This window comes from Stenella coeruleoalba (genome assembly GCF_951394435.1).
Source record: "Stenella coeruleoalba genome assembly, chromosome: 17".
NCBI classification, from domain to species: Eukaryota; Metazoa; Chordata; class Mammalia; order Artiodactyla; family Delphinidae; genus Stenella; species Stenella coeruleoalba.
The window spans coordinates 32,159,368-32,184,689 of NC_137163.1; the positions used below are offsets into that span (position 1 = coordinate 32,159,368).

Genomic DNA, 25,322 nt, shown 5'->3' on the forward strand with positions numbered 1-25,322 from the left:
CTGTCTCTCTCTTATCTATCATCTGTCATATATCTATCTATCATCTATTTATCTACCATCTATCTATCCTGCTAGATTATAAATTCCTTGAGGATAATTACTGTCATATTTATTTTAGTATTCCCATTATCTAGATCAGTAGTGCCTGACTAGAAACTCAATGAATGTTTAATGAATAGAAATGAGTGGAATGGTTGTTTTATCTGGGCTATATACTGAGGTATTATCTCCAGTATGAAGTACCAAATCAGAGTATAAACTACTGTAATGATAGCTGAATAGAGTTGAGTCACTTAATCCTTTCATTCTCTGTGATGGGTACAGATAGGAAGTGGTGTGCTTATATGTATTTAACAACCAGCTATTCAAAAGGAAAAAGTTCTGATTTACAGAGTCGGCTCATTTCTGAAGGCTAAATACTCCCACTGTGGCTGATTTCAAGTTACCAGATGGTCACTGAATGCAGAGTTGGTGCATACCACCAGGGGCGGGGGCTTAGAAATAAATGCGTTATTTGTAGGACTCACAAAGACTTGTTAGGAGAAAAGATGTACGGGACAACAAGATATCATACCTGCAAACTACTCATCTTGTGAAAGATGGAACAATAACAGCTTAAGATAAAGAAACATAATTGCAGACAGAGTAGCCATTAGCTTGGAGGCAAAGACTTACTAAAGAGCCACTGTCCCTTGGTCTGAAGGAAATTTGTAAGTTTCCTGGAGAATTTGTAGAGGAGGAATTAATGCTAGTAGTCAATGATGACTTTCTCAAAGGTTTGGCTCTGTGGGAACTCTGTGTCTCTTAGTAATTAGCTGTTCAAGGAACCTCATCCTTTATTTACTTCCATTGATTCCTCACAATTTTCAGAGATGGGAAGGCCAGTTCTGCGATGAAATCCCAGGTTTAGAAATCTCAGGTAGCTGCAGAGCTTGTGCTTTTGCCTTTAACAAATGCATTTACTATTTTCCTTCTCAGAATCCTTAACTCTTCCCCCATTCTAATCTATCATTTACTAGAACTGTTCTCAAAAAACAAATACCAAAAATGTCCTAATTTATCAGCCAGCAGTGTCTTCTTTCTTGATTTTGCTATTACATCTAATATTGTTGAAGTCCTCTCTTTTCCTGAAACTTTTCCATAATGGCTTCTCAGATAATGTCACTCATGGTTTCTCCCCTATCTCTCTAACTATTTATTCTTTTTTAAAATTTTATTTATTTAATTTATTTATTTTTGGCTGCATTGGGTCTTTGTTGCTGCGTGTGCGGGCTTTCTCCAGTTGCAGCGAGCGGGGGCTACTCTTCGTTGCAGTGCTCGGGCTTCTTGTCGCGGTGGCTTCTCTTATTGCGGAGCACAGGCTCTAGGCACGTGGTCTTCAGTAGTTGTGGCACGCGGGCTCAGTAGTTGTGGCTCGTGGGCTCTAGAGCGCAGCCTCAGTAGCTGTGGCACACGGATTTAGCTGCTCCGCGGCCTGTGGGATCTTCCCAGACCAGGGCTCGAACCCGTGTCCCCTGCATTGGCAGGCGGATTCTTAACCACTGCGCCACCAGGGAAGGCCTCTGTTTATTCTTAATCTCCTTTGCTAGTGTCACTTTCTCTAACCTGATTTTAAATTAGATTCTCCCCAAATTTCAATCTTTAGCCTTCTTTTCTTTTCACTATACGAATTCCCACAGAATGATCTAATCCATTATCTACCCATGTAATGACTAAAAAATCCTTATCTTTCCCCCTCACTTCTCTCCCAAGCTTCAGACCTGTATTTCCAGGACATCTAACAGGACATCTCCCATATGTTGTTTTGTAGGTACATCGATTTCAATGTGGTCCAAATCAAATTTATTCTCTTTCACTCCAAACCAGCTGTTCTTGTATCTCTTATATTCCCTCCATTATTTAATAGGCTTAATAACCAACTAAAACCTAGAAAACTTGTGAGTTATCTTTGACTTCTCTCTCTCCAATATTCTCCATTCTAATCAGTTAAGAAGTATCACTCATTTTATGCAAACAAATATCTTGATAATAAGCTACTTGGGACTTATGAATGGGTCCTTGGTCTTTCATATTCATAGAGTTTGTTATACCTACTTATTTGTCTCACTTGCTGTTGAATGTCTACCAATATTTTTTCTTCCCCTTTGTTCTTTACTAAAAGAATCAGATTTATTTTGGTGGTCTAACAGCAACAACAAAAAAAGAAAAGAACTTCATTTTTTAGGATCCCTTGTAGCTAGGGTGATCCTTTCACTTGAGTCTGGCCTCTGAGGTATAAGCAGGAACTTAGGGGACACAGTTTGGAGAGAACTATTACTTTTCTGATTACAGTGGGCTGGCTTAGCTGTTATGGTCTTTGCCTTTCCCTCTTGGCTTTTCTTTCTGATTGGAGTTTACATATGAGCCTACGTTAGTAGTCATTTTGTGACAATGGGGATGAATGCCTTCCTGTAAGAATAGGGAGCAGAAAGACAAGTTCTAAGAACAGAGAGCTTGGCTTTTGAAACAGTAGTACCAGCCCTGAACTGCTGCTTGAATTTCTTGTTTATGGAAAAAAAGAATCCTTATTTACTCAGATGACTTTGTCTATTTGTTATGAACATCTGAATGCTAACCCAAATGGTATATCATTCATCCTGTTCTGTGCCTGTTCTGACCTCATGGTAAAAAGGTACACTCTCGGGCTTCCCTGGTGGCGCAGTGGTTGAGAGTCCGCCTGCCGATGCAGGGGACGCGGGTTCGTGCCCCGGTCCGGGAAGATCCCACATGCCGCGGAGCGGCTGGGCCCGTAAGCCATGGCCGCTGAGCCTGTGCGTCCGGAGCCTGTGCTCCGCAGCGGGAGAGGCCACAACAGTGAGAGGCTCACGTAGCGCAAAAAAAAAAAAAAAAAGGCATTGTCCTTTGACACCAGATTGGCTTATTTACTTAGGGTAGGATAACATTAAACCTGACTTGGAAACTCATGTTTTTTCATTCTTGAAACAGTTAACCTGGGTTGATTTTTTGTTTTTGTTTTTTTCGGTACACGGGCCTCTCACTGTTGTGGCCTCTCCCGTTGCGGAGCACAGGCTCCGGACGCGTAGGCTCAGCGGCCATGGCTCACGGGCCCAGCCGCTCTGCGGCATGTGGGATCTTCCCGGACCGGGGCACGAACCCGTGACCCCTGCATCGGCAGGCGGACTCTCAACCACTGCGCCACCAGGGAAGCCCCCTGGGTTGGTTTTTATAATTATGCTTATACTTGGCATCAAGGAAAGTTAAACTAAAGAACATAACAATCCATGACCATAACACTAATAATTACTAAAATGTGAATAATTTTAATGGTTTACAAACAACTTTCATATATTTTATATATTATTTTCTTTTCCCCAACATCTGACAGCTATTACTTTTTAAATTTACAGATAATATGTATTACTACTTAGCCATTTATTATTTTAGATGTGTCCACATAAGGTAAATAATTTTCTTTTTCCACAGCTTTACTGAGTCTTAGATTTATTTTTATGCCATTTATTTTTCAGTAATATCTCAAACAAATGTCATCTGAAATTTCTGCCTCAATCAAGAAGTCTGTTCTTCCCAGACCCTTAAATGTATTAATAACAATATCTCATTCTGATATACGTAACATTTCATTTACATCCAAGCTCAGAGAGAGTAGAACAGAATGCCTGCTGCTAGTGAAAAACCAATGAGTCCATTATTCTTCCACAAAAGGAGTTACTATTAAAGCAATTATACCATATTATGATTAAATGCTTCTCCAAGCCCTCGGATTATAGACTTGTAAGATCCAGCTAGAATTAGGAAATATCATAAATAAACTCTCCTTAGTCATAAAATTCCTGACATTTAGTTCTTTGTAAACATCTTTAACTATTATGTGGCTTATTATGTAACTTTTTAGAGAATATTTATATCTTTTATTAGGACATAGGGTGGTGATATTATAGATATTAAGTAGCAGGCTAGCATCCCAAAAGTTGTAACGGAAATAAGACATGAGAACATAGCAGTAGGATCATGGTCCTGGGAATCTATAACGGGCAAAAATACAAGAAAAATTAATGGATTGAGGATATGAAGTGGTGTTCCCTTTCAAATATTAATACCTTAGAAAGTAATAAAGTAACTCAAGGTACTTGCATCTAAGAGAATCAGAGCTAAATAACAGCCTGAAAAACAACATATTATTGAAGAAACTAAAAGGGCCTGAGAATTGCCCTGATGGATCAAATTCAAGCACAGGGCAGATATAATTACATTCTGTTGAAAATCTGGAAGAGGCCCACTACCCTTACTCCTTGTGTGAGAAGGTAGGGTAGGATTGGTTGGATTTGCATGAAGACCATTTGGGGTGGAGTCAACAGTCAAACATGGCAAGGAACGACAATTATGTCTTGCTCAGACTCTAGCAGTAGCATCTGAATAGGACTCCTTGTCTTTAACATCCTTTTCAAATTCATCTGAAGTATACCATTAGAGTATCTTCTAAAAGCACAGATTTGTAGATACTGGTGACTTAAAAAAATCTTCAAAGCTTATGATTTTAAAGAAGAACATTCTGGATTTTTAACTGAGTGATCTAAAGCCCTCCACAATCTGGTCCCAGACAACTTTTCCATTCTTACCTCTTAATACGTATCCCAATTTGTTAAATGTTTCTATTCTAAAGAACTACTAGCTGTTCCTTAAAACATAGCTTGTGCTCATATGCTTTTATAACTCTGCTTAAGCGCTCCCTCTGCCTGTTATGTCCTTCACATTATGTCTTATTCTACAGTGTATTCCCAGATTTCTTCAAGCCAAATGAATATTTCTCATTTTATTTTTCCTTTGCATGATTTACTTGTATTGTACTACTTAACACGGCCTACTTTGTACGAGCACTACTTTTTGTGCATGTGTTTCCCTAATTCAATTATGAATTCTTAGACTGGAAGGATTATGCCTGCCTGCTTCCTCCTTTCCTCCCTCCCTCCCTCCTCTTTCTTTTTTGCATTTCTTCCTGCCTTTATCACTTTCTTCCTTTATTCCTTCCTCATTCACTTAGTCCTCCATTTTATTATTATTTATTTGATTGTTTATCTGGTAATTTTTCTTCTTTTAATGTTGCAGAACCAGAATCCAGACTTAAAGCTGATCAGCTTCAGAGATACCTGTGGTATGCAGTTCTGAGTAGCAGGAAAGAAAACATTACTAAATGTTCCCCGAGATAACAAAATACGTTCAGATATTTAAAAAGGAGGGCTCATATAACCATCCTTTAAGAAAAAAAGCCCAGGAAAATTATTTGGCACTGAAACATACTTTTAGTTACTCACTCGTCACTGAGTCATTCAAAAAAAATCACAGTATTTTAAAGCTGAAAGTGACTTCAGAGAGGATGTAATCTACCTTCCTCATTTTATGGATGAGAAAATTGAGAGAAATAAGTTAAATGAATTAACTAAGCTTATAAAACTAACTTGTCAATATTAAAGTCATTCTATTTCTTTTCATCAAAATAAATTGTGAACCATAAATTCATGTTTAATGGGATACTAGGCAGCATATTTAGAACCTAAGCCATTTCTTTTTAAAATATTCACATATAGTTTTCTTCTTTAAAATAAAGATTTTCTTCCTTTTCTGAAATTTGAAAACTACATAAAATGACATGTATAATCAGAATACAAAACCAGCATGGGAATAACACTACTCTACTACTTATAACTATATGTGGATGAATTTTAAACAAGTAAGATATTTAAATAATAAAAAAAATACAAACTAACCTGAATAAAAAGACATTTTATGTCATTTTGAAATAACACCTTCGTATTCCATCTAAAACTCCGATGATTTTTCTTTTTGGCAGAGAGTGAAAATGGGCTTGAGAAGTAACATGTTCTTACATGACTGACCCTGAAGACTGTTAGCCTTGAAGTGAGTATTCCTAGTCATGAAAATGACCTAAGAAGGGTCACGCATAAAATCAGAGCCATTTCTTTGTTAGTCAGAAAGCTATATTGAATGGTGGGTTTTGGTTCATCTATCAGAACTGAGTTCAACTGTAAAGTTTTTGTTACTCCTACCTCACTTGTTATAATAAATAATAAAAACAGCTACCATTACTGGGCTTTCCCATGTGCCAAGCTGAGTTCTGTACTCTTTTACATACAATATTTCTACCTCCTGAAATTATCACCAGCCAAAAGTTCCTTCTCTCATAAGAGATATATTCCAAGGTTAGCTATATTATTTCCAGTCTGGAGTATTATTTTATAATTTTCAAAATTGATGATGTAGAAATAATCAAAATTCCATGTTTAGGAAGATATTAGTAAATTAATTTTGCTAATAAATAATATCTGTAATCCTTCCAACTGACGAAAAGTTACAACTAGTTTTTGTGCTCATGAGCAAAGCTATTACATAATAAAATTGTAGATATGTTCAAATTATAATTAGCCAAATTAAACTGAAATTATAGATGTGGGAGACTCCATGCTGCCCTCCTAGTTGACTGATTGCCTTAATTGACTAAAGGTTTTGACTTAAGTCTCGATTCAAACTTAGTTATCAATTATTTAATGTGAAGTATGAAGCAAAAACATTATACACATACATTTATTCTATAAATCATAATTATTATGCCATAAGTTAATTATAAAATCTGTAGATTCAATCATTTGTGAGAATACATTGAGTAGAGAGCCTGACACTGATCAGAGATTACTGAATCAATAATGAGACAACACTAGATAAAGGAAATGAAATACAGAAGATCTAGTTCAAACCTAATTTTAAAGATTAAGCTACAAGATTAAATGATTTGCTTAATTAATGATGAGGCCGCCTAAAACCCAAGTGTTAATATATAATGATGTTTTTCAACATGGCCTCCAAACTACCATATATTTGGGTAGCACTTTATAGATAACACAGAATTTGTACACAGAAAAAGGTTGGGTTGTGAAGAACTATTGGGCAATGTATCCAAAGTCTTATAAATGGCAGAATCAAAATTAGAACCTAAGTCTTCCAATTCTTTCTGAGTATTCTTTCTATTATGATTAACTCTAGGCAGAAATCAATAATCATATGTCCATCAGAAAATTTGTTCTAGACTCTTGGGTAATAACCTACCCATACCCTCTCCAGAAGTTCATATCTTGTCCTTACTTGCCCCTGGAGAGACTACAAAGATGAATAAACTATATCCCCATTCTCAAGAAGTGTGAAGTTTAATAAAAAGGTAAGAAACAAGCAAATAAGCACCACATAAGACAGAATATATGTATTTTAGGAAGTGATAATGTCATGGTTGGTTCAGAGGGTTTATATGTTTTCATATCTCTGTTGTCTTAAATATTCTTATATTTGTAATTTTTTATATGGCTATACTTAATCCTTTTAAATTACATGAAATTTGAGTTGGAAAGAATGTTTCTGCATTATTTATCACATTTTCTTCCTTCCTTATTCCTCTTATCCTCCTTGATTCTATAAAGCAAGATCTCTCACCCTTCGGTGACCCATATCATTGACTCCTTGTATCCCCCCAAAGGGCGCTCTAGTTGTCAGCAAACCAGCAACCCTGGAGGCTTGATGAAAGCAAAGGTGAATGCATACATTTCTATTTTTGCTGGAGGTAAAAGAAACATGTTTCCCTTGAGTGTTCTCAGGAAATATATAGGAAGAAATTATGCTCTTGGCAATAGCAGCTGTTGTCCATAGACTGACCCTTTTACCAGACAGTAACTAGATGCAATTTATTTAAAGATCTTTCTTTTGTTAGTTTTCAGCAACATTATATTTACTAAAAAGAGAGAAATTACAATTTCTTCCGTAATTTTATAGTGTTCTACAACATGTAAGTTGCTGTCCCAGTCATCTCAAATGACTTCTTCATAATTAAAAATATCTTTTTTATATTTCCTGACCTGACATGTGGTTTTCCTGGCCTGATATGTGATTATACAGTATGAGGTAGCAATTCACGAATATAATGTAAAGAAAGAAGACACATGCTTGAATGTCTGGCTAAGAAAAACATATTTAAATTTAAATGTGGTTTTATAACTATGAAAAATAATTTTTAAAATGAACTTGCAAACACAAAAATATTTCAACTCCTAGGATGTGAGAAGGTAGTTGGAGAAATAGAGAAAGTAAACACAATTTTAAAAAATCAAAAAGTTTGAAACAAAATAGCTATAGTTAGTTGCCTAAAAATACATATTTACATTACAATCAAATATGCTTTCATAATGCATTAAGGTGATAAACTAAAAGACCATTAACTACTTTGTATAGATATGTTATAGCTGAACTGTATATCCCCCAAATTCATATGTTGTAATGCTAACTTCTACTACCTCAGAATGTGACTGTTTCGGAGATAAGGCCTTTAAAGAAGTAATTAAGGTAAAATGAGGTCACACTGGTGGGCCTTAATCTAATATGACTGGTGTCCTTACAAGAAGAGGAAATTGGAACATAGACACACACAGACAGATGACCCTTTGAGGCCATAGCAAGAGGGTGGCCAACTCCAAGCCAAGGAGAGAGGTCTCAGAAGAAACCAAACCTGCCAACAATTGATCTTGGAATTCTAGCCTCCAGACTGTGAGAAAATTAATTTCTGTTGTTTAAGCAACCTAATCTGTGGCATTTTGTTATGACAGCCCTAGCAAATGTTAAGAAAAAAGAAACCTAAAGTTAGAAACTTTCATATTCAAAGATTAGTCACAAACTATAGAATTTCTAAAATTCCATTAAAATTATCTATTATTAAGTTTGTAACTGTGGGTCTGTTACATAAAGTGAGGTATGTTTGTACATGTGAGACAAGGAAGAAATAAATAGTTGTTGCTTCCATCAGCTAAAATATGGAGGAGAGGAATTCTCCTTTGGCTCAGAGCTTTAGGATATGTGTGTGTGCATATCATAGATTTAGATAAATTATGTGTAAATTTAATTTTCTCTCTCTCTATGTTTAAGTTAAATTTGAAGTACATTCCAGCTGGCTAAAGAGTAGAAATGGCAAGAATGATAATTTGTGGTAGATAAAAATTTGACTAACCTGATAAAAATGAAACAACCCAAATCACTTTTTAACTTTTTAGATTATCATTAGTTTTTACACTTTTCCTCCCTTTTCACCCACCTATTTTTTAGGATTACCTTAAAGATATACTAATCTGTATCTAGCAGATTGTTGCTGGCAACAGAAACAGACCTGGTAAGAGCAGGGTATCTGTTGAAAATAATTTCTCTTTTTCTCTTTCTTCCCCATCATCATCATCATCATCATCATCATCACCATCACCACCCCACCATCATCATACGACAGCTCACATTTACTTATTCCTTATAATATTCCAAACTCTGTTTGAGTTATACATAACATATAAATAGACTTAGTCTTGAAAACTATCCTATGAGGTAGGTACTATTATTAGCACACTGCTAATTTTGCTAAAGAACGTGAAGCTATCTTATTGCAGGGTTATACAGAAATGAACACAACAACAGAGAAAATTGACAAAGTAGAATAGACGTTTAGAGAAATGGCAGGTTTCAGTGAAGAAATCCAGGTGCAACCATTGGCATTCTCCCTGGCATCTTCATCAGTAAGTGATTAGATTTCTTGACTAGTTTGGGATGGAAACTATGAGGAGGTGATCTTAATTCTGATTTTTAAAAAATGAAACCATTCTGCTGGATATCTGGCTAGACTTAAGCCTAGCAGGAATTTTTTTGAAAATCTGAATCCTACTTCTGTTCATAAAGCAGTTGAACTGCTTATGCCAAGAAACGATGCTTCATTACTTCTCACAGGACTTCTTAACCTACTCCTTGAGGACCTTGCAGGGTAGAGATCGGGTTACTAAGATCACTCCTATTAGAATTCTCTTGCTCTATGTATCACATGATTCCATCTAACACTGGCACAATGGTGTCTGTTTCATGAGACTACCACGTTCTCTGGGTAGCTTGAGAGTCAATGATGGAGCAGCTCTTCCTCCAGCAGGCACCAGGCCCAGCTCAACTGTACTATTATTGGGCTGTGTTATATGCTACCAGAAACTCAACTTTTCTGCTTATCCAAAAAGAAAATCTCCTAGCATTTTATATCAATCACTGTTATAAAATTATACCTTGCATTTCTTCACTTTCAATAAATACATGTATTTCCACGTATCATCTTAGTGATTTGTATAAGGCCACCTAATGTACATTTTAAAATTCACTTTTTATAAATTTAGTTTTTCAGTTTTCAGATCCATTTATGTCACTGCTGTTAAAGAGTATTTCTTTTTAAATACCCATACCCACAGCCATATGCCTACCTGTTAATCAGCTTGCCAAGAGCCAAGCTCATGGAATGTCAACCTTGATAACATCATTTCTTAATTTCAGTAATTTAGCTTGTAATTCTCATCATATGTTACGTTCCAGGCTCTTTTTATTTTTTTATCTCCATATTCTTTGAAGATTCATAAATTCTTTCCCCCTAAATTTGATCTCTGCTGCTTCAGTCTCTTTATTTGAGAATAAAGGGAACATTCAATGATATTTGAGTTACACTAAAATCCTTTTCATCAGCTCAGTTATTTCCTTACCATTTCTTTTCAACCTTGTCGCATTCATTTCTGGTGCCTATGGCACATTTGCTGTTGTTATAAAAAAATAATAACAAATATCAGCACCATTTATTAAGCATTTTACTAAATGCTAAACCATGTGTATACATTATCTCATTTCCTCCTAATCATCGCTGTATGAAATAGATCTCAAAGTCCTTTTTAATAAAGAAACTGAGAGTAAGAGGTTAACCTACCGAAAGTCACCCAGGTGGAGTTTGCTTGTCTCCAGGCTGTGTTCTCATCTCCTACACTGTACTCAAGTACTGCTGCCATATTTTGGTGATATTAGAGTCTTAAAGTACTCCTCATTCACAAACACCAAACTTATAAGCAGCCCATAGATGCCACTCCTCACCAGCCCCAGCCTGTCTCCCCTCTTCTGGTCCTTATTGCTTGTGTTTTGAAAGTCAATTTAAAACACTTAAGGCTGGCCTTAAATGTGTATTCTCAGTGTTGAGAAGAAAGTAAGCTCTAATTAAGGGAACAGCCTAGTTAACAATGGTGATCTACCTGCCAAAAATACTTTGCCTTCAAAAGTCTGAATTTTTTTTATATTGATACTGCCTACAGCTCCATTGTGTGAGGTTTATTTGTATTTACAGACCTTTTTTTTTTTTAAAACTATCTCTGTGTTGTGTAGTTCATATTATAATGTAAGTTACTTTAGTGGGATTGCTTTCTTCCTAATATGTCTCTTTGACATCAGTGAATGGATCCTTACAAGAGAAGAAGCCTGGAAGAAAAGGTGACAAGTGCCCAGGATCAGGTATGTACAAAGAATGGAGAAAAACTATTTTTTTCCCTTTCTTTTGCTGTGTTGTGCTCCACTCCCAGAACACTGACTCAGTCTATTAGATTGCAGGTTAAATGGATTAATATGAACTTCTGGTCCACATTTGAAAAGTTCTGCAAAATTTATGGGCTATCTTGCTTAATTCTAGAGTGATAAATAAGAAAACAGAAGATTATAAGTGCTACAATAGGGGTAAAATATTTTTGTGATAATTTTGTGGGAACATTACCACCAAAAAGGAACATGTTTTTCTACAGAGAAATAAGCTTTGATTTCCAAATAAACACGGTATCAATAAACTGTGTAGCTTCTCTGTTGAAATCTGATGGACTACCCTTTTAAAAAATGTCCTCCAAGTTCATTTAAAAACATTAAATATGGCTAATTTAAAAAGCAAACATCATATACTTACATAAATATTATCAAATTCTCCATATTAATTTTCAGATATACCTATATTGTTTATCAATTATTGCTAATTATTGTAATTATGTAACTCATAGAAGGGTAGTTGGTCTATGCTGAATTATAATTCACATTGTTAAATGTAATAAACAAATCATGTTTTTCTGAACCAAAGAAGAGCAGAGAACATTGGTTTTAAGTTGATTCTTAAATTATATTGAGAGTAGAATAGATGAATCACATGTAAACTGGGATAAAGACAATGCAATAGGCATGAAAGGGTGCATTGGCTACATAGTTAAATTCTGTTTTGAGGGGAAAAGCCCTGAGAAATCATCCACTGGTTAAATAGGAATCATGTCTGCATGTGGTTTTGATGCTTGTATTAAATATAGGCTGTCTGCTTACAAATTTCCTCATATACTTAAAATATGTTTAGAAAGACAGTAACTTAATAGGCATTGCTCTGCAGGTACTTTCAAAGTGAATTACTAAGGAGATATTTTATAAATTAGTAAGAATTGTTTACAACTGTCAGTGCAGAATGCTTGAAAAATTCAGGGAAGCAATGCCATTTAAAATGTGGAATGTGTAGTTTAAAAAAAAATTTCGCTAACAATTATATTCCATGGAAGCTTTTAATAGCTTCACTAGAATTTCAGGAATATAGCTCATAAGTATAGCATATGCTCCACAGGCTTTGGATTTAATCTCAGTTATCTCAAAATTGAAAACCAGATTAGCTACAAATAATACTTTCCATGATTTAATGTGAACTTGGGTAGATTACTTAACCTTTCTATGGCTTAGTTCCCTTACCAATTAAATGATCTTTTCACGAATTAGAGTTAATGTATTAAAGTGCATAGCTCAATAGCAAGTATTTAATTGGCACTTGTTCTCAAACAAGGAAGAAAAGAATGGAAATATAAGGTGAATATCCCTAGTTAAAAAGAGAGGGGATGTAGTTGAAAATTTTAATCTAAATAATTGTTAGTATGGACATGAATAATAACTAAATCTATACATGTGCTTGACTGAAAAGAATCCTCTGTAATTTTCTCTTTGATCCATGAGAGAGTTAGATCGAGGTAGGGATGATAGGCAGATAGACGACCCAGCAAAGATAGTTCCACATCAGGAAATTTGTAGTGGAACAAAATGGAGTCGTGCTTTGGATCCTTTTCAAAAGTTGTACCTTAATGACTTGATTGCATTTTTGGTTAGGCTGAGTGCACAACTCCAGCAATAGTAAACAGAATTCTATGTACTTGACATTCATAGGATTTGTTAGATACTAGGAGAGGCCTTGTAAAGGAGTCAGATCACTTATTCTCAGAAGAAAGTGTTCATTTTTAAATGACATCATCCATCATCCATCACTGGCTTCTGGCTAAAACCCTAAAAAGAGGACGTCAACTCATTCAGTTACCTGGAAGTAAATTTTACATGCAGCCCACCTTAGAGCAGTGGTTCTCAAACTGTAGTCCACATCTCAATCACCTGGGAGGCTTTTTAAATCCAGGAACATCACCCCTAGAGTTTTGATTAAGTAGGTCTGGAGGGAGTCAGAGAATTTCATTTCCAAAAGTCCTTGGGTGATGTTGAGGTTATTGGTCTGGGTCTACACTTTGAAAACTACTGCCTTAGAGAATACCTAGGAAATTATTTGCTTAGCATAATAAGTCCTTTGCCAAGACGTAAATTTTTTCTAACCTAAAATAATTGGTGTCAAAGTTATAAAACTCTGAAGCCTCAGGCATTCTTTAGTATTCCTTTGGTCCATCCCCTTGTAATGAATTTCTGCCAGGTATCCATAACAAGAATCATTGGCATTGCTTCTAAGGAACTTGTTTTTATTGTATGAACAATGTAAATCATATGAATGACCCAGTTTCCTCTTCTGCCTTTGCTGCTTGTGAGGAAGCTCACAGTCAAAATATAAGCCCCACATGTAGCAGGTGTATAGGATCTCACACTATGCATTTTGTTCACAAGCTTAACTTCTGGCGTTACCTTGTTTTTTATTGACCTCATTTTCCCTTGATACTTATTTCTTCACTGACGATATTATTGAGAGTATTTTATGTATTTTTAAGAATCATCTACATTCCTTCCTGAAGTATAGTGGGATATAAACAAACAAAACAAATATGTGTTATCTTATGCTTATGGAAGCTTTAATATCCTATTTTATCAGGACTTCATGCCTTGGTCTTTGGATTATATAATATGAATAAATGAGAGATTAGAGCATAGCAGATGCCACAAAAGATCAGGTCTTTCTTCCTATTTAGCCCTAGGCAGAAATATTTTTAAAAGTACCTGGAAAGGCGCAGATATCATTTCTGATACCAAGCTCAAAAGGTTAGAGATGTATCTGAAATATACTATCACTGCAAATCTGTTTTCTGTGAAATTCACTGAACCTATTTGAAGTTATTCATATTTTCATTTTAGAATAAAATTTCTAGAAGTTAAAACCTGCTAAGTAAAGGCAAGGCTATTTTTTGTTTGTTTTAAATTTACCTTTCGCTTTGCATTAGGCCTGTGCCATTTCCAGGACAGCAGAACAATCCTGTATTCACCACATCAGTCAACATTCATGCACTCTGGGGAAGAGATTGGTGGCTTGGAAGGTGATGCTGAGGAAAGAATATCTGCCTCCTCTAGGTTGTATAATGGAGAAACTGAAACCTATGCTACCTACCACAAATGCACATCCAGCATAGCCAGTTGTGCTTTACTTCGTAAGTCTTATCTTTACTGAAGAATGGGCTATAATTGAGAGAAACTGAAGGTAAGGATAAAATAGACCTCACGGTATAAAAATCCAAATTGCTTTTCTCTAATACACAGATAACAGACCACAAATATTACATGACTGCAATGATTAGACCACATAATAACGAAATGTTAGGAATAAGTTTTGCTATTTTCATTCTTTTGTTAAATCTTAAATAGGTACCTCAGAGCAAAGTCTTTGAATGAATAATATGATGAGCCTAAAAATGTTTTGAAAATATAAAGGCAATGAAGGGCAAGAGCAATGAAATAATACTTTTTTTTCCTACACTGGTAGACTTCACACCTCAATTTATTACCAAAAAGTGGTTCAAAAAGATTCTCACTAAAAAACTTTTTGAATTCTTTATAACACCTCATGAGTATGTATTTTGTTCCAATAACTTACTAATAAATCAGATTGAATTAAAATGCTATAAAGTAAAAAAATTCTATATGTAGGAAAACCATAAGATGGTAATAGAAGTTCTTCCTAAACATTTTTGAGGGTGTTAGGGCCTTTATAGGTTTTATAAAATGAAAAATTCTAAAAGCTTTGTTCTTCAGATCATTTATGAATTTCATTTCCTTAATCTCCTATATTATATAATGATTTTTCTAAATATTAAGGCAAGTCTATACCTAAAAGTTGGTATACAAACACATCATAAATTTTAGCATTTAATAATATCATGGGGCCATTGCATTATATGTTTGTGTCTGACTAATCTGCATTCAGCAGTTTGAGAATCTAACAGTTTCATATGATTAACTGATTATTTTACAACTTTTAAAAAGAAAAATGTCTTGCCTTTGATTGGTAATCTTGTTCCAGTCTGGGATCTGATCCGGCTACCTGTTTGTATTTGTTAATTTTCATTTGGCGATTTCTCTCCTCTATATCCATAGCACCTATCGAGTAGAAAAAAACCCATAAAATTAATGTTCAGTTCTTATTTCTGAGCCCAACTTACAGGATGTATAAAAGAAGAAATGCTAGGCTGATATATTACTTTCATTCAAGGTAGTATGTACAAATTAAATGTCATTTTTTAGATTTATTTAAGTATGCAAGTTGGTGAATAAAAGCATGATTATTAAATATGTGAAATAATTTAAATCTGAATAAAATGTAAACAAATGTAAATAGAAGACAACAAATCTTCATTAGATAGAAAACACCTTCTGGTACATATATGTCGAGGAGAATATATTTGACAGCACATAAATATGACAATAGTAATATTATAAGAATTTTGGCTTGTAACGAATTCATCAAGGTTCGAATTATTTACTGGAAAGAGGTTGTAAGTCTCATTGGTTTCAAATACAATTTTACAACTGCATTTAGAATTATCATAAAATCGTCCCATGTATTAAAGCAGGTTGCTCCAACATACGTGTGGATGCAGTTATCAAGATCTTTTGAACTTGAATTTTCTAGAACTAGGATGAAGAAAGAGGCACTTGGAATAATACTCCTGAAAACATACCATGCCTATAAAGGCACAAAGTATTACTGAAATCATTCTAGGGGAAGAAAAGAATGTAAGGAGGTGAGAAACTGAGATAGTAAGCCTATTATAAAATGAGATTAATGCTGTCTATAACAGGTGCTTCCTCAAAACACATCAACTATAGATATCAAGAGGGTCTTTAAGAACTTTGGTAAGAATAAGAACTAAATTCAGTAAGAAAACCTTAGCAAACATGAAAAAGTGCTTTAAAATTATATTTATGATTTTTATTAAAGAGATTTTATAGAGAAATTCCATTTCTCATTAATAGGCATAATGGAAAAACAAAATCTCAATTGTATGCTACAAACCTACAAACTGGGAAAAATAAACATAGCTTAGTAGGTTCAGTGGGTTTCTACAATAAAATGTCATCATGTAAATCCACAAACACTGGGTCTAGGTAAGAATGTAAACATACACACACATAGCCCTGGCTTAAGATCATAACTTTAAAACTGCAGTAAAGACATATAGACAAAAGTGTGCCCATTCAAAAATAGGTATTTTAATACTCATCCTGAGAAAAACCTCACTGTATATTTGATAACTGCTAGTAAAAAGATTTTAAGTAAAATTTGATAATTAAAATAAGATACAAAGGGAAGAAAAAGTTTCAAAAAGGATTAAGAAAATCTTGACTAAAAGAATGTATAAAGAGTTTAGATTATATGACATCTAAGTAAAAGAGCAAATTTAAATCAACTAAACAGTTTGAGTCAAATTTTAATAATGATTTGATTAATTGATTCTGTGCCAAATTATAAAATGGGGAATAGAAATAAAATGTTAATATCAGTTGAATGATACACAAAATCAAGTGAGTGATTCCATGATATAAGTGTGAAATATGGTCAAGTATAATGTCTATTACTCTATTAAAATACAATATTGGAATTGTTTGTACCTCAAGAGATATTCTCAGATAAATATGTTTATTTTCTCCAAGGGCAAGGGAACAAAAAAGCCATCCCAGCTTCAAAAAATTATGTATGCTGAAAAAAATATTAGCTAAATTAAGTGTTTGGGAAGTTTCTTTTAAAAAGTTTAATTTTGATATTATAGTAGCAAAACAGTATTTTAAATATAAATAGCACCAATAGACAAAGTTTAAACACATTTTACATATACATAAATAAATATACATATAGACATATACACATACATACGTACATACATATATACATTTTCTAATGTTGAGACTATTTCCTGGACATCGACCTCCTATGACACTACATTAAATTCTTCCTGATTATTAGATAATGTATAATATTCAAATTGTCTCAAATTCTTTTTGGTATAAGGTAAATTATTAATCAAGTAAACTAAGAAAATATGATTTCTTATTTCATTAATATCTTAATATGATTTCTTATTTCATTAATATCTTAATAACATAAGCCATTTAAGAGGTTTACCTGTTTTTAAACCAATAAACTAATTGTGGTTATTTTGAACCTGAAAAAGACTACTTAATGTGTCCAAAAAGTCATATTTATTGTGTTGGTATGGCAATCAAGTAAAAAAAAAAAGTTAAGTTATAGGTAGATTTTGTAATCAGAGATGCAATTGAAAATGGCCATATTAACCAACAGTAAGACAGTGGTTGCTTAGGTTTCTACATTTACACTACGAAGATCATCACTACACCTTCAGTGATTTCTGTAGTACACTTCAAGCAATAGTTTTAAGTTTGCTCTTCCAAACACACACAAACACACACACTCTTGGGGTCCCAAAGCAGCTTCACACACCACACTTCTTTGAAATAGGGACATAGGTCTGGCAATAATGCAATTCATAATGAAGCTAAACAGTGATCAGAATATTGTAGGATTGCTGACTCAGTGACCCCATCTTGTGATCTTAAGCAAAATGCTCAAATCTGGGGATCTTAAGAGGGAAAAATCTCAAGTCCAACGGCAAAGCTCAAAGAAAGAACACCAAAATTCAGAAAACAAATTAGAGAATCTATGATTACAACATCAGGGAAGTTTAAGACTATTAACCTTATCTAAATCCAGAAACTGCATTGGTTAGTATTCCAAATTTTTGTGGCTAATTTAATGATTTTTCTCTTTTCTCCACCCTATCCTTTTCTTCTATCAATACATAAATATTTGGCTTCAGGTTTAAAAAAGTCTTCCTTTAATTGAGATTAAAAAGTTTCATTTCACTAAGTGGCTATCTGTTTCATGAGGGTTTCTGATGAAAATAATCACATCTGTAATTCCTTTTTTCTTTGATTATTATATGTCTTCAAAAAACTTAAGATGTGCCTTTAAATAATCTGAGATTAGAGAACAAATTACATTGTTAAAAATTTTACAAAATAATACATCAAGAATTTGTGGAGTGATCATTAAAAATTTACATTTTATAATTGGATTTCTTCTAAATTTTATCCTTGTAAAGGTACATGTTAAATTTGCTTTTCAGTTAAATTTAAGAATTAAAGACATTTGTGCAATGTCTTAATCAAATTTTTATTAATAGTGAGAGATTTCCAACAAAAATTATTCCTTGTTGAAACTATCTAAATAATTGATGACAATGTAAATAAAATGTATTTGCACAAAATACATACAGAGGTATCATAAATGTAGTCTGAACATAAATCAAAATATTATCTGAGGCCTTTTTCTGATTGAAGCTAAAGAAGTATATTACTTATCTATTAGAAATCTATTTATAAAATTAACTATATTTTGCCAAATCATCAAAGAAAGGAAAAAAATATTTTTGATCACTATCTTATTGAATCCTAGTTTACAAACTTTTCTTCTAAAAAAATACAAACACTGTGGAAGAGGCACAACAAAACAAAAGATGATTATGGACAATAATGATGACAGTGACAGAAATAACAAATTCCAAATGGACAAAGTTTAAAAGGGCAAATTCATGTACTCTTTAAATGCTACAGTCACCAGTTAGGCATGTACCAAATTAAGTATAATAAAAAAAGGTATAATCAGTGTATGCTGCTGTTTTCTCACTTTGAAGTAACAATTACACAAGAAAAAGCATAGCTATTTGTGTGTTTATTTTCTAGATTCAGTAGGATAGAGTATAAAACAGTTTACTGATGTCTTTCAAAAGTCAAAGGAATAGGAATAGAAATTGTTAAAATGCATCGAGATAAGAATATGTAATACTTTGTTATAATATTATTTTCAAAGGCAGTACAATTCAAAAAGAAGATACTGTCTTTGGTTTTATTTTACCTGCTCTTTCAAGAGTCTAATAACTGCAAAACACTTTTCAGAGTGACAGTAATAAACTAGCTGTTGACAAAAAAATTAATGGTCATTTATATGAAAGTTTTCCAAAGTAACTGATGTACAAATATTAAAAGAAAATTATTTAAAAATAAAACATATTTGGTACTGTGTATTAAAAGGCTTTACAATGGTCATATTTTTGACCCTGGAATTTCACTTCCCAGGATCTTTCCTAAAGAAATAAATCAATGTGCAAAGATGTACATACATATTCATTACACCATTGTTTGATAATTGCAAAGGCCAGGGAAAAGAAACTCCAAATGTCCAAAATAGGGGATTAGTTAACGGCATTTATGGTGTATCTACAGAATATTATACACTCACAAAAAATGATGAGAACAGTGTGCATGTGCATTCACATATATAAATTATATAAAATAAAGACACTGCAATTAGTAATTATAAAACACTAAATGGTGGATATGGTACTATAGTTTGTAGTTTAAAAAACCATATATATTCATAAAAACATATATGCACAAAATTGACAAAAAAGACAAAGACATGGAGTGAAAAACATTTAAGATTTACACACCAGAGTAGTTATCAGTTATCACTGGTTATTAGAAGTTAGTATAAGTGCTTTTGGTTTTTTATTTGGGTTAATATATAGTTTATAAAGTATCCACAATGATTATACATTATACAGAAAAAACATTTTAGAAACACACAAAATATAATGTTTATGTGAACAAGGACAAATTATCCAGTTTGAAAACCTTGTATTTTTGTAATGATTTGATAGAATGCTTTGGAAATAAACGTTAAATAATTTTTAAGATGCAAATATGCAATGATTCATTATTTAATTTATCTTAGGGACAAATATTTGTTAAATAAAAGCTGTGGGTATATTGATTAAAAGTGGTACAAAATAAGAAATACTGCCAAATGCAATAAAGTGCAGATCTTTCCAATTTTTATGAATGTTAATACAAAAAATGATCTGACATGTTTTTAAATTTTCCATATTAGTTTTTTCAAGTGTAGGACTTAAGAAACTATGCAACAAAAATTAAAGAAGTTACTTTAAAATGATTTCTTCACAGTCACTTGGCTACAATGAATTTTCTCATATTTTTAGACAAAAACTTTATCATATACTAGAACCACATAAAAAGTACACTTTTGTTAGCTAAATTATTTGTTAAAAGAGATGTATTGCAGGGAATAACAAATATTGGAACACATTAAATTGAGAAAAAATATGGAAATAAATATTGTGAAAAAATTAAAAATTATGCACCAGATTATTTTGTATTACTACTAGGGCAAATAGAAGCATTTTCTTTCAAAGTGTAAATAAACTTAGTCTTAACTGTGCAACTAAGATACACGAATTTTGAGGAATAATTATTTCAAAATCAATCAACTTTGAGGATTTTTCTACTGCTGTCACTAGGAAATAACACATTTGGAATGAAAGAAAATATAATTTATTTTTCTTATAATGTGTTTACTTATTTGCTCCTAGGAATGCAGGAAAACTGAACTTCATAGTTGCCTAAGTAAAATGTGGAATTAAATGAAACATAAGAGTTCTAGAAACTTATAAACTGTGTCCTACTGTGAGGTTCATAGTTAGGCGCTATAGTCTTTTGAATTATGTTCTAAACCTTTATGATCTGTTTTAGATACTTAGGTTACCTGTGTATCTGTTTCTCTATTAACTCTCTGCCATATTCATTAAATAATACTTCAAAGGAGATGTTATAGATAAATTTCAGACTCCTTTCACTATAGTCAAAAGAAACTAATATGCAAGCTACTTTAGGACATAAGTTATAAGGAGTGATCTACTGATCTCAGGAAACAGAGTATGTCTACTTTTGACATCTACATTCAGTGAACAGACTTACTGAGATTTTATTATTCAGAGGACTTGGATTTTAGCACCATTTTAGGTTTCAACATGTAAAATCAGGATGTACTTGGGATCACGGTGGAAGATCAGGGTTTTGTCCATGGAGAGTGCAGAGGATGTAATCATCACAGAGTTGATAGGGCTTTGGAATTGCCCAGATTTAGGGTAATGAGTATATTTATGATACATAGGATTGAATAAAATCTTAAAAACAGCACTGGTTTAGAAGGTGAGAGTCAAGACTTGGGCTCGAGTCTTAATTTCATGAGCCCTATAACTGCAAGCACGTCATTTCACCTTTCTGAGCATAAAGTTCATCATCTGTAAAATGAATAATTTTGGACCAGATACTCATTATGATTCCTTCTGCTCTACAACTCTCTGGTTAGTTAATTCTGAAGGCAAATGATGTTTGTTTGTTCTTTTATATTGTAATACCTACTTCATCAATATAGATAATGTAAAGTGTACTAGAAATTCTTGCTCTATTTGCCCTGGTATTGCATTCATTAAAGTTTCCTTTATAGAATGTGTGTATGCATGTGTGTGTGTGTGTGTGTGTGTGTGTGTGTGTGTGTGTGTGTGTGTACAGAGGCAGGGAGAGGAATGGGATGAAGGAAGGGAGGGAAGGAGAAAGGCAAACAAAGAGGAAGGGAGGGAAAGAGAAAATTGAAAAGCTCATTAAACCAGGAACTTTGCCCAGGAAAAAAATCATAAAGGTGATCTAATCTAGAAGCATCTTTTAGACTAGCTAAAGTGTAACTGTTTCACCTACATATTGATACATTTGTTGCAGGGTGTACAGTGACATCTTTAGGAGAAAATGTTTAGCAACCTTCTAATAACTTAAATATTTTAAACTTGTTAGTCACAATTCCTATATCTTTAAAATAACCTTTAGTTCAGAGGATAAACTAAATCCTAAAATGAAAGGCCTTAAAGAAGGAATGCAATGATTATCATTAAAATTGCTTCTAAGAAAAAATGCAATAACCATTGATAAAAGATAAAAACATGAGTCAGATTCATCAGGTTAATAAACTATTTCTCATATGTGTTCAGCACTTTGGAATGTTCTGACTTTTCCCTGATAGCTAAAATCTACATTAAGGAAGAGATAATCCACAGAGTAGCACGTATTATTACCATGAGTATGACTTGTCTCCTATTGTGTTTTGGTATGACACAATTATCACAGACCACTGTGTCCCACATCTGGGGCCTAATTAACATATCCTTAAGATATATTTCAACTACATCCACTCTTTACACACATCAAAAGATTGCACAGAAGATATGAAAGGAGCATAATAAAGAAATTTAAATGCATCTTTACATTTGTTTGTTTAGAAAAAAATAGAAATTTAAATATACTTAGAAATATTGGCAGTTAATTTAAAAATCATGAAAAAATAAAAAATATCCATCATATAAAAACTGGGATGAGACCTATGCTGGAAAAGAGACCCATATAATTTCTCTTATGTATATTAGTGTGGTAATTAATAATAAATCTATATATACCCTTGAATGAAGGATTTAGATATATGGCTTTCAAGTAGTACTTGTGCTTGGACATCAAGCTGTATTTCTTTCTCCAAGGATGCTAATATTGATTACTATTGGTCAATGGTACAAGAATCAGTATATGGAGCAACTAATGTCACATAGTATACAACTCCCTCAGAATTCAAAGAAATGCATCCTAAATATTTCATGACTAGGGACATGTTACAAAACATTCCTGTTCAATACTGAGAAGAAAGAGGAATAAAATTTAGATGAGATCACTCAGAGAAAGAAGGATGAGGATTAGATGAAGAGGCATCAGGAGAGACTAACCTAAGTTAGAGACTGAAATGAATTTCATTCAACTTTCCAAATACCCACACGGTAATATCAGTTGCACTGAGGATCCTTAAATAAAACTGCAAATTGGATTGAGTGGTCTCCACTGACATTAGTGTTCCCTTTCTGAATTCCTCTCTTCCTGCTCTCCTCTTCCTAGACCTCTAGTATTGTTCTTTCATGTTGTTCGCAGTAAAATGTCCCCTCTTGCATTCTCCACCTTGTCACAGATAAAATGCCCATTTCCTGAGGTTAAGGGCATGGATTCTGGCACCAAATCTGATTCCTTCAGTTTAAATTCCAGCTTTAAATGACTGGAGTAAGTTATTTAACTGATCCGTATCTGAATTTTTCAATTTATAAACTAGAATTAAAAATAGTATTTACAAAGGGTGGGAAACTCAGTAATGGATTAAAATAATTTATACTACAGTGACTTAAAATTATCCAAAATGTTGACAGCATTTCTGAAATCTGTGATTGAGGAAATGCAAAGTTCAAGTTGGTTTTGATCACTGAGTCCTAGTTTTGCAACTACTCCAAGCCCAAACCCTCCCAATCCCCTTGTTTGAGCTAGTTCTTACACTGGGTCTCCCAAGAGTAAAATCTATAGTATGTGGAATTAACTTCCAAGTCATCAATTATTCATCACCATTCCAAGTTTGGTAAGTGGGGCCCACCGTATCTAGTATAAAAACAATGGATTTTTACATGATGTGAGCATTTGTGCCTGTAAAAGTGAGCCTTATATATTTGCGCTATAAAGTTAGAATACCCAAATGTAGAGAGCCTCTTACTGTATCTCCAATACTGAGTCAAGTGCAATATGTTATCTGGTTACTGCTGGTTCCCTCTTATTTCACGGTGACTTTACTCAAAGAAAAACTTTATCACTGAGTACTGTAGTTAAGTCTGATATTATGAAACTTATGTCTCAAAGGTTCCCCCAAATGTCATATTTGCCAAACCCAGTGATCATTCCTCAGAACCATTCTACTGGCCCTCACTGCAGCATTGGATATAATTACTACACTATCCTTGACATTCTCTCCTTCAACTGTTTGGCCGTGCACTTTAATGCCACTCCTTTAGTTCACTCTTTACCAGACATTGTGTTGGCTCATCTTTCTCAGTCCATCTTTCAAATACATACATTTCCTAAAGTTTTATTCTATCCCTGAGTGATTCTGTCTAAATCCACAGCTTCAACTGTCACTTCCATGATGAGGGTTCCTACCTTCACCTTTCCTCTAACCCTAAGATTCACATTTCTGGTTATCGCCTAAATGCACCTAAAATCCCCATCAGCACCTAAAACTCAGCTTGTCCCAAACAAGTTAAAGTTACTTCTCATGTCTGCTCTTCCTTTAGTTATCAGTAAATGTCTTAAATATCCAGAATCTATTTCTTTGGTAATTGCCTTGCTTGTTCTTGATCTTTCTTGGTTAACTGGCCACTGCTTTAGACTCAAAGCTTTAGTCCTTTCTTGGTTTCCCAGCTCATCCGCTGTAGTCATCTTTTCTCTCTGAAGCTGTAGGTCAACCCTATCCATTACCATGCTCTGTGTTGGGGTGGGACTTGGCTCTTAATTGCTTGAGTTGTGTTAGATTAAGTAAGTTTTTCTATTAGCATATATTTAGTACTGTTTGAGTAATATATTAAAATTCATTTTAACTTTGTATATTTTCAATAATTTTTAAAGTCAGATTTATTACGGCATAATTTACAAAAATTAATATTCACACTACTTAGGTACAAAGGTCTATGACATTTGATAAATATATATAGTCATGCAGCCTCGCTGCAAGCTACAGAGTATTTCTGTCACCCTAAAGTGTTCCCTGGTGTTGCTTTGCTGTCAGTCCTCTCTGCCAGCTCGGATAACCACTGATCAGATTTTGATCTAGCTTTTAATTTTTCTTCAATAATGTTTTTACACTAAAATTTTATTTGAACAAGGCATAGCAAATGAAATGTAACAACGCTTTTAAAAATACACAGTTAAAATCTTGCATTCTAGAACTTGATACTAATGTTCTGGCACAATTAAGTTCTTAACAATGATAGTAATACTCTGTACATGCCAGGAATTGTGCTAAGAGCTTTGCATGTGTTATAATTATGTTACTCAATCAGCACAGCTGTTTGTGGTAGGACTTATTATTTTTTCAATTTTACTCA

At 33.6% G+C, this 25,322-nt stretch overlaps 1 protein-coding gene across 41 annotated transcripts in view; it reads right to left on the reverse strand.

Moving 5' to 3' along the window:
* RIMS2 (regulating synaptic membrane exocytosis 2) overlaps positions 1–25,322 on the reverse strand; it is a gene marked incomplete at its 5' end in the record, with an annotated part of 603,587 nt that overhangs the window by 127,739 nt on the left and 450,526 nt on the right. For 25 of the 41 annotated variants that reach the window (XM_079901300.1, XM_079901311.1, XM_079901281.1 and 22 more), the window contains one exon: positions 15,437–15,537. The exons of the other annotated variants lie outside the window; for them this stretch is intronic. In XM_079901300.1, the coding sequence (XP_079757426.1) occupies positions 15,437–15,537 (101 nt within the window). The remainder of the gene's footprint in view (positions 1–15,436; positions 15,538–25,322) is intronic. 41 annotated transcript variants of the gene reach the window in all.